The sequence below is a fragment of the Leptodactylus fuscus genome, chromosome 4 (genome assembly GCF_031893055.1).
Source record: "Leptodactylus fuscus isolate aLepFus1 chromosome 4, aLepFus1.hap2, whole genome shotgun sequence".
Lineage (NCBI taxonomy): Eukaryota > Metazoa > Chordata > Amphibia > Anura > Leptodactylidae > Leptodactylus > Leptodactylus fuscus.
Window position 1 is genome coordinate 162,344,263 of NC_134268.1, and position 11,816 is coordinate 162,356,078.

The 11,816-nt window shown below is 43.0% G+C and overlaps 1 protein-coding gene across 1 annotated transcript in view; it reads right to left on the bottom strand.

The window, feature by feature from the left end:
- SH3BP5 (SH3 domain binding protein 5) overlaps positions 1–6,440 on the bottom strand; it is a 48,225-nt gene extending 41,785 nt beyond the window's left edge. Inside the window, exon 1 of the mRNA XM_075271299.1 lies at positions 6,186–6,440. Within this exon, the coding sequence (XP_075127400.1) occupies positions 6,186–6,263 (78 nt within the window). The 5' untranslated portion in view covers positions 6,264–6,440. The remainder of the gene's footprint in view (positions 1–6,185) is intronic.
- Between the last annotated feature and the right edge of the window lie 5,376 nt (positions 6,441–11,816).

The window sequence follows — 11,816 nt, forward strand, 5'->3', positions numbered from 1 at the left end:
ACTTAACTGGGAAACTGTTGTCAATAGTACCCATTAAATGTGGCACAACTTGGAGTTCTCGTAAATTTATTGCACTGTGCCAATACCATCATACCAGGCATACTGCCAGCAGATTACTACTACCCTGTATAGGAGGGAATCTTATCACCGAAGAACAGCAAACAGGCCATCTGTCTCAGTGCAGACAGAGTGCTCTACTGAAATAGTCCCAGTGCCCGGACCCTCAGTCCCAAAACTGCAGCAAGTCTACTAGCATAAGGTCACATGGTCACAGACTCTACATTTGTTGCAGAAATTTCTGCAACTGTCAATACATCAGAAAGGAGATGTTTTAATGGCAAGCACATGAATTTCTGCAAACCCCATTCACATGAATAGGACGGTCTCAAATGTTCCTGGAACACACAAGGTGAATAGAGATGAGCGAGTACTGTTCGGATCAGCCGATGCGAACAGCACGCTCGCATCAGCCGATCCGAACAGCACGCTCGCATAGAAATGAATGGACGTAGCCGACACGCGGGGGGTTAAGTGGCCGGCCGCCGTCAAAGCGGAAGTACCAGGTGCATCCATTCATTTCTATGGAGCGTGCTCAACTCTAGTGAAATCCCCTTAATGTGAAGAAAATCCAGCAGAAAAATTTTTTGCTGTGTCTGAACGAAGACTAGTTTGTTTGTTTTTTAAAAGGAAGTAAAAATTTAAGCTATACATTCCAAACAATTATTTTACACTGGGATCTTAGATATAGGATAAGGGGGCGTTCACACTACCGTCGGTGTCCGACAGGTAGTGTCCGCTCCTAGTGTCCGCTCAAAATCTGTCACGGACATTAGGATCGGACACTAGCTGTGTCCGTGACACCTGTCATTCATTTCAATGGGCATCGGGTGCGTTGTTTTGCACTCCGTGCCCGTCCTTCCCTGTCCGCAAGTGAAGATGTCCGACTTCTCAAGCGGACAGAAAAACCCGACATGCAGGTCACTGATCTCACCTATACTATATACTGCATTTTTATCTTAGTAATGCCTGCTGGAAAAAATCCCACAGCAACACCCAAAAGAATGATGAAAGTTGGGTAAAATCTAGAGATGAGCGAATATACTCAATTGAATACCTCTGCCGCCTAGCTCCCGTTGCAAAAACACTTCCGGGGTTTCGCATTTTTACTGCCCCTCCTACCTTCCCTGGCGCCGGGAGCTATGCGGCGGAGGTATTCGATCGAGTATATTCGCTCATCACTAGTAAAATCCTGACTGCTTTCCTGTTGACTCATGAAAAAAGCCTGGGTGTATAGAGAAACACTTTCAAATGGGCCCTGGTAATTCAACAAACTCTGCCTAAGTGAAATGTATAGACAAATGTAGGAAACATTGTAATATATCAGCGAGCAGCGCCATTTCTGCTGTTGTCAGACTATTACCCTGCACCCCTGCTCTGTGGTGAAACTGCTTTCACTGTCAAAATCCCCGTTATATTCATCCATAATAAAAGAAATAAGAAAATATTGTCTATAGAAGAGAAAACACCAGCTAGTGAATCAGGCTTTCAGGAGTGATTCCCAGGTGCCTATGTGTAAGAATCCCACAGCGCAAGACATCTCACATCACGTGTTTTTGTGCATAGGATTTGTTTACCCTACATCAAGAATGCCATGTGTTCCCAACCTTCGACTAAATACACACAAATGTATGATGCAACAGGTCCATGAGAAAACGGCCCATGGATGATACCTGTGTGCTGTCCGAGCCTTTACAGACCCAGTGATTTCCTGCGGAAAGTCCACGTCGAGGTATAGGATCTGTTCTTAGGGGCCCCCCTACATGGACCAGTGATAATACACAGGTATGTGTATAGGGCCATAGAAAATAATGGGTTAGTGTGCTAGTCGTTAAAAACACAGCTAGCACACTGACTAAGCACATGTGTGCATGGAGCTTTTGGGTGCATTCACACTACGGATACGCTGACTGATTCTGAACGTTAAAACACGTTCAGAATCAGCGCGTATAAAGCAGATCCCATTCCCTGTTGAAATGAATGGGCTGCTTTTTTCTCTACGAGCGCATCACAGGCCCTTCAGCCGCTACACGCTAATTTGGGGCGGAGCTAAACAGGCAGGTTGCATGTGAAACCCCGCCCACCACATGACGCAAGAAACCAGGAAGAAAGAAGATTTTACAGCAGCGAAGACTGATGAGTATGCGACGTGGGAATACCCCTTTAAGTACTACCTGCAGTTTAAGCTACTGTGTATGCGATTGATAAGATTGCCCTTAGAAAAGGGTCATTTATGTCTGAAACAAGCTGATATGCCCACATTATACGGTAAAGAAATAATATACTGGTTAATACAATCTATAATACCCGAAGGAAAAAAAAATGAAAAAAATCTGAATCTAGGTCATTTCTATCCATTAGCAAAATGTATCTAAATAGTCCGTGAAGTATATGAGATTGTATGAGCAAAGTGGCACAGACTCCGCTTGGAGGCAAGTTATGGGAACACTGAACAGTCATACAGAATGTCATCGACCTGAAATTCTCTTATAACTGAACTCCTCTGCTGATCTGAGTCAATGGGGTTAGGTGGGGAATTACTAACCCATCTAGGCCAGTTTTCTGGTGTAGATCGGTGTAAATGTGGAGCATCTTTGTTGCACAGCTCTTTTTTGAGTCAAAATTGTGCTACATTGCGGGTTCTGCACCCCAAGTCACTTTTTTTTTTTTTTTACACACTGGACTGAGATTCACCCTATGCATTGAAAATCCACTGTGGAAATTTACAGTATAAGGTGCATTCACACTGAGTAAATACGCGTGTATTTTTGCAAAATACACGTGTAAAAATAAGACTCCCATTGACTTCAATGATATTTTTACACATGTAAAAATACACCTGTAAAAATACGCCTGTAAAATGTCATTGAAGTCAATGGGAGTCTTATTTTTACAAGTGTGTTTTTACGTGTGTATTTTGCAAAAATACACGTGAGTTTACTCCGTGTGAAGGCTCCCTAATAAATTGACATGCTGCAAACTTTAAATCCCCATTGCAGATCAGATAGTAATGAAGATATTTTATTATTACCTCCATGTCTCTCACATATCAGTAACTCTTATGGTGAGGCACACATGGGTTAATGTGAGGGACATGATGGGGTTAACTGCTATTAATATGAGGCACATGGAGTTACTAAATTGTATTGCACATGACCAGATTTTTTATCCACAATTGTCCTGGTATAGCGGTCAGCGGGTGACGTGACAGTATTTAGTCCTGCAGGGGCCACTATGGGGCATAATACTGTGTGCAGGGGCCACTATGGGACATAATACTGTGTGCAGGGGCCTCTAAGGGACATAATACTGTGTGCTGGGGCCACTATGGGGCATAATACTGTGTGCAGGGGCCACTATGGGGCATAATACTGTGTGCAGGGGCCAGTAAGGGACATAATACTGTGTGCAGGGGCCACTATGGGGCATAATACTGTGTGCAGGGGCCACTATGGGACATAATACTGTGTGCAGGGGCCTCTAAGGGACATAATACTGTGTGCTGGGGCCACTATGGGGCATAATACTGTGTGCAGGGGCCACTATGGGGCATAATACTGTGTGCAGGGGCCAGTAAGGGACATAATACTGTGTGCAGGGGCCACTATGGGGCATAATACTGTGTGCAGGGGCCACTATGGGGCATAATACTGTATGCAGGGGCCACTAAGGGACATAATACTGTGTGCAGGGGCCAGTAAGGGACATAATACTGTGTGCAGGGGCCACTATGGGGGATAATACTGTGTGCAGGGGCCACTATGGGGCATAATAGTGTGTGCAGGGGCCACTATGGGGCATAATACTGTGTGCAGGGGCCAGTAAGGGACATAATACTGTGTGCAGGGGCCACTATGGGGCATAATACTGTGTGCAGAGGCCACTATGGGGTATAATAGTGTGTGCAGGGGCCACTATGGGGCATAATACTGTGTGCAGGGGCCACTATGGGGCATAATAGAGCACGCAGGAATGCGTAGGAGGGGTCGGTCGAGATCTTCGGTGTCGGGGGGGCCCCATGTCAAAAGTTCGCCACTGAGTCACATAGTTCACAGTCTCATATGAACTGGATATTAAATCCACTATTTGTATAAATTGGAGGTCACCTAAATTAGTCAGCCAATTACTTTTTTCCGATTTTTTTTTTTATGCCTCCGTTGTCGTAGTTCCTGTCCCACCTCCCCTGTGCAGTTATTGGTGCAAAAAAAGCGCCAGGGAAGGTGGGAGGGGAATCAAATTTTTACTGAGTTTGCCACCTGGTGTTCGACTCGAAACGAACATCTGGAACAGCCTGATATCCGATCGAACATGTACTCGATCGAACGCTGTTTGCTCATCTCTATTCTGTACATTTTTTTCCGTGGTTGTGCTTGGTATCATAGCTAAGCACATTCACTTGAATGGGACTGAGCTGCAAATAGTCCATGTGATCAATGAACGTGGCATCACATTGATGATGCATGCAGCTGATCTACAGGGCTCTAGTGATTTTCAATTGATAATATGTCCTACACGTAGATCATAAACTAACAGGTCTAAGAAAAACCCATGAAGAGAATCAATTTGCCCTGCATAGTGGGAACCTATGCACAGCAGGGAGGATAGTGGTTTACTTGCCTCTGTAGCCAGTTGTCTTCTCATGCTAAATATTATATTGGAGCATAGGTTGCATGACATGCTGTCTGCTGCCTATTATATGTAGAGTGAACTGTGCCCCATATACCACTCTTGCAAGGGTTGGCAGGTAAGGGGCCCACTAGATTCCCTTAGGTCAGGGGCTCTCCAGTGGATTCACCTGTTCCCCTATGAGCCAGTCCAATCCTACTTAACACCAACTACAAGTGTGCCCTGCGGTGTGGAGACACATGGGATGTGCATTACTATATATAAGACATATACCTATATTGGTATACTGTACTTTGATGAGCATTTTTATTTCTAATGTAGGCATATAGAGTACACAGGAATCCAATAGTGGTCTATGAATACCCTATTGGGTCTGTGTACAAGTCAAAAGCCATAATACTGCCATGTACATGAATGCTTTTTGAAAGAAAATCAGAACTAATTCACACCAATCTGACATTCATGACATTGGAGGTAGATTAGTGCATTGGCATCTTCTGACTTGCCATCTGTGTTTCTACAACAAGAGGAATTCTGACAATAAGTGTCTCCACTAAAACATAAAGGCTGACAGCTAATACAACAGATCATATACAGCATATCATCTATTACAGAGTTAGAAAACACCAACTAGATTATATTCAGAAATTACAGCCGGTTCCGTTTCTTGATCTCACTACACGGCGCAGACATTCCCAAGAGCGCCCCCCTCTGACGGTGCATACATCCATGTCACTGACTAACCAGGAGCCATAATATTGTCCTGACCAAACTACATTTAGAAATCAGATTTATCCTGGAGATTTTACCTGCTTCTTACACCAGTAATACTACAGTCACTAGGAAAAGCACCTTGGCCAATGCCCTAAAATCCTTTGTTCCCAAACCACGTGCTACAATAGCTGTGCCATGTGTTGTTGTGGACATAACCAATGTGGCATATTTAGCAAATAGTAAGACCGAGACATGTGTGGATCACATATACGGACCCCTATATATGATATACGAGGAGATTATATTTAGTGAATCCCCAGTTACAGAATACTTCAGATAGTGCCACAGTGCCAATGAATGCTTCTAATGCCAGTGTCATATGATTTGGCAGGATTTTCTGGGCAGTGATGTGAGATTCCTCGGATTGTAATGCCATTGTGATGATGTGTGTAAACACAAGTATTGTGATTCCTGCAGGGAGCTCAGTCATATACTGGGTCAGATGTGCCATGCCTATTACATGCACCCAGCTCACTATATCCTACATGTATACTACATGCCAGCCTGCAGATGAATATCTTACACATACAGTATGGCTATGTATACAATCTGTAATGTGACTTAGCCCTTCTATACTGCACCATTACAGCAGAATTCCTATACTAATACATACCCCACTAGCCAGTGCCCTGCATATTAGCCTGTCTGGAGCCAGTCAGACACACCTCCTGCCTAGCAAGTGTCACCTCGCCCGGGTGGTACACAATGCCAATGCCCATACATCATACCTGTATTCTGGGGTCCACCTCCTCCTCCTCGGGCTGCACGGTCTCCTGCCCCTTGCCTCTTACTCCCATTGTTTCCATTATGCAGCAGACATATGTGAGTCAGAGCGTGGTCTGCCGGTCACCGGAGGACACACAGGGCTGAGCGGTCACTGCTGTCTCCTATGTCCCGGTCACATGCACTGTGGTCAGCCCCGCCGTATAGACTGCAGGAGCGCAGCGGAGCCCATGTACGGCCGCCCAAAGCTGCTGAGCGTCTGGAAATGGAAACCAGCAGAAGGAGGAGGATGTGAGGAGAGCCCGCCCTCCATGTCACTGCCAGGACAGAGCCCTCACCAGCGGCTACACCACTACGTGAGAGGGGCGACAGCAGTGACCACTATGATATACCGTGTCTATCTATATACATATCAACTATCACCTATCTATAATACATAGCACCTATTATCTATATACATATCAACTATCTATATACCTATTACCTATATACATATCAACTATCACCTATCTATAATACATAGCACCTATTACCTATATACATATCAACTATCACCTATCTATAATACATAGCACCTATTATCTACCGGTATATACATATCAACTATTATCTATATATATATCTCAACTATCATCTATCTATAATACATAGCACCTATTATCTATATACATATCAACTATCACCTATCTATAATACATAGCACCTATTACCGGTATATACATATCAACTATTATCTATATACATATCAACTATCATCTATCTATAATACATAGCACCTATTATCTATATACATATCATCCATTATCTATATACATATCAACTATCATCTATCTATAATACATATCCACCTAATATCTATATACCTATCACCTATTATCTATATACATATCAACTATCATCTATCTATAATACATAGCACCTATTATCTATATACATATCAACTATCATCTATCTATAATGCATATCACCTATTATCTATATACCTATCACCTATTATCTATATGCACATCACATATGTCTCTGTATAATACATGTCACCCGTTATCTATTTATATACATATCACCTATTATCTATATACATATCACCTATTAGCTATATGTACATCACATACATCTATCTACTGTATAATACATAGCACCTATTATCTATATACATATCATTCATTATCTATGTGCCTAGCACCTATTATCTATATACATATCAACTATCATCTATCTATAATACATATCCCCTATTATCTATATACCTATCATCCATTATCTAAATACCTATCACCTATTATCTATATACATATCACCTATTATCTATATACATATCCCCTATCATCTATATACCTAGTACCTATTATCTATATACATATCAACTATCATCTATCTATAATACATATCCCCTATTATCTATATACAGTACATACAGTATCACCTATTAGCTATATGTGCATCACATACATCTATCTACTGTATAATACATATCACCCGTTATCTATTTATATACATATCACCTATTATGTATCTCTATATCACCTATTATCTATATACTGTACATATCACCTATTAGCTATATGTACATCACATACATCTATCTACTTATAATACATATCACCTATTATCTATCTATAATACATTTCACCTATTATCTATATACATATCAGCTATTGTTTATCTATAATACATATCACCTATTTAACTATAATACATATCCTCTATTATCTATCTAACTTACAATACATATCACCCATTATCTATTACCATTATACATATCACCTATTATCTATGTATAATACATATCACACCTTATCTAGCTATATACTTATCACCTGTTGTTAGCTAACAGTTCACACCTGCGCTTGTTCTCTGATGCGGGATTCTGTTCCCCATTCTGCTCTAAAAATGCGGGAAGAAACCTCATGTAAGCCGCGCTTTTCTCTCTGCCTTTTTTGCCTTTTTGAGCTGGAAACCTGGCGGACCTCATTATAGACTATGGGGAGCGTGGGAAACCAGTTTTTTAAGCCGGCAGGCGTTATCGGCCACTGTTGTCAGCCACGACAGAGAGGGTTTGACCCAGGTCATTCGGCCGCCTCTCACCTGCCTTTTCTTCCTACCGCTACTTGTCAGACTAACAACCTACTGGAGGCTTCAAATACAAAACACTCAACTTATTGGGGGCTCCTTTTTCCTTTTTTTTTTACGCTGCTCTTCTTTGGTAGCCGTTTCAGACTGGCTGTTGGACCAGAAAACATCTATTGTTTTATCTTAGCCTATTGGGAGTAGGACCGGAGCCTCTGCAGCGCTATGCATAGGCTGCCGGACCTCTCTCTCTCTGGCACTCCCAAGTCCCCTGTTTCCGGCTCTCGGGAGGCAGGCCGAAACCTCCGCAGTGATGTGTGGGGTTTGCCAATCTCCTTCTGAGCCGGACAGGAGACTTCCAGTTTCGGCCTAGCAGCGGGCTGGAGCCTGTTTAAGGAGGGCTCTGGCTATTCAGTTGTACCTTGTGTCCTGGTAGTAAGCGTTTCTCCTGTATCCAATTGCCTGTGTTTCTGACCCCTTGCCTTGACCTCTGACCTTGCCTTTGCCTCCTGAATTTTGTACTGTGCCTGCTCCTGTTTATGACCCAGCTTGCCTCTAGACTTCTGCTTCCTGAACACCGTTTTGTACTGATTTACTTTTCCTGTTACTCACGTAGAATATCTGATGTTCCCTTTGGATTTCTCACTGTACAGTGTTACCCTCTAGTTGACAACCCAGACCGTACGATTACAATTTGACTTTCTGCTGCCACCTGCTGACTACCCACCTTAGCCTTATGGATCCTTGGATCTGCACTGCTACCCAAAACATCTGTTGGTAAGAGATCTCAGAGTCTGGTTTACTGTGATTTGTTGTGTGCTGTGTGTTTTTGGTGTTCCCTGACCTGTGCCGCTCCGCCCGGCAGTGCAGCCAAGTCCATCCCCAATAAGCAAGGGTTTCGGTGAGTAACGCCTAACCAAAAGGACGTATAAAATTCAAAACTTTATTGATGTCATTAAAAAGTAGTATTATAAAAGGTATAAAGAGGCCACACTCAGGGCTCGTTCACATCTGCGCCCGGTCTCCATTTTGCAGGTTTCCGTTTTCTGTACAAAACAGAGGTAGGAGACGGAAACCTGCAGGACTCTTTCTCTTGAGAAAGCTGTCCGGCCGCGAGCGGCGGTGAGCATTTATACTCTTCTTGCATGCAGAAGATGGAAACTACAGAACAAAGACCCAAACGCAAGTGTGAACCTAGCATTCGGTGACAGACAAAAATGGATCCTGGGTGGTGTAGCCATTGCCTAAGTGGCAAAAAACAAAGTCACTATAGGGTACACAACCTGCCAGTTATAAGGCCCAAAATATAGTAGAACCTCACAAAACCTGAGTAGGGGGTTCTAACTCCCTAGGAATAGGTTGACATACAAGCCCCAATCTGTTACATACCTGGGCTGGAATAGCCACCCCTTCAAAAAATATAGGTTATCATTCAAAGGGCAAGGCAATATTGCTGAATCTGCCTAAATCACCACTAAATAAGTCCCTACACGAGTGAAACAAAAGACCCTAACTACAGGGGAACAATTAATGAGTACTAGACATCTGACGCGTTTGGACAACTGTCTAACCCTAATGACAGTAGTCTCAACAGAGGCATTATTCAGGGAGAAAAGTCGGGCACTCTAAGAGCAAGATTCTGAGAACCGCTGGTGCAGACCCTCCTGCTCCCCCTCGACACTGATGTATGGACGTGAGGGACCGCAAGCAGAGTGGTCTAATAAAGCAGAGACCCCACCCCTAAGATGTACCGCCGACCAATCGCTGTGTATCAACATCAGCTGATGCTTCAGGCCATCAGAACAGGAGCCTGAGGCAGATAATTGCGCATGCGCGACAAATAACCTATAGGAGAATGGGGGTGCAACTCGCTGGCCAATCAGAAGACAAAGGCGTGACTGGCCAACTACACGCGTGCATTCCACAACAATATCCATAGTAAGCTCCGTTAGAAGTGCTGAGCAGCACAGACCAAGATAAAGAGGGGGGCGGGAATGCTAATGAAAGTGATCCGCCTTTAACAAAGGGTAAGCAAAACAATTGCAATGTTAAAAGGCGATCACCAACAAGGGAATGCCAAAGCTGGTATGAGGATGACCAAAATAACCCGGATAATTTGAGATGGTTTTCTACCTCAAAATTCTGTTTAAAAACTGGCCCTTTTTTGCCTGCCATTGTTTTCAATGGGTGGAAGTGACAAACACTAAAAAAAAAAAAAAGTTTCCTGGTCAAATCACTTGAAAATCACAGTGTGCGGCCTCACACTTACGTAGCCCCACAGTAGACTAACCACACTTGCAAACCCACCCCAGAAACCCTGAGGCTCAGTTTTGGCTTTCTGCCGTGGTCTCCATAAGGTTGGTTTATGGAGGAGATTGTGATGTGGAAGACTCCCTCAAATCCTTCTTCAAATTCCACGGTGTGAACATACCCTAAATCTGAAGTTTGCACAAAGGACACTTTCCCAAATCATACTGCAGAAAAATCCTATATAGAGTCACTAAAGAGCGACATCTTGTGACCATTCCAAGGAGTTGAATACCTCAAAAATCCTAAAGGTACACCGAGGACCCCTAGTGATAACTGATAGTATTACATTATAAAAGTTCTCTTTTTTTTTTTTTTCTTCAAATAAATTTTTATTTGAAAATTTTCTAAAACAACATGTACAAAGAAAACAAAATAATCAGGTGTACATAATATTTTATACAGGCATATTATTAATCGCTTCTTGTACAAAACAAGAGTAACATAAGAACAACAGGGGGAGTTAAGGAGATGGCGTCCAACTCACAGAATACCATGAAATGGGCATGGATATGGGGTGAATTGGACATGTAGAAGTTGTGTGGGTAGTCATGAGACGTGGGCTCAGAAATCAGAGCCATATTTTTAGGGGTGAGGGACTGGATGATGGCACAGCCAAGCGGACCAATGGGAGTAGAATGACTTAAGTTTGCTTTTCTGATCAGCAATTATGTGTTCTTGTATACAGTCCGAAGAAATTATGGATATAAGTTCTGCAAGGGATGGTATAATAGTGGATTTCCAATGTCGAGCTATTAGGAACTGAGCTGCATGAAGGAAGTGGCAGGTAAGTGACCTAAAATGAGGAGCGATAGTATGAATCTCAAGTAGAAAGAGAGTAAAGGGGGCAGAGGGGGAAATGCCGGACTGTATACAGTATAGCCACAGGGTAAATTAATGCTGGCGTGCCAAATAGGAGCAACACAAGGCACCTCCAAAAGATATGCACAAGTGATCTTATTTGGCCGCAAACTCTCAACAATTAGGTGAAGACGTTGGTTAGATTTTTGAGAGTATCAATGGGGTATAATACCATTGTAAGAGGGGTTTATGATATTGCTCCCAGTGAGAGGCACAAGAGGTAGATTTACGAGCCCAACTCATTTTATTGCTCCATTCCAACACGCTAAAGCTCCTAGCAAAGTCAGATTCCCATTTCAAGAGCTGGGGGGTTTAGTAAATGGATGGTCATTGGCCACTAGAAGGTACAGTGACTTGATGCCCTTTGATTTAGAAGCATTCGGGGGTTATAGGAAGTCTCA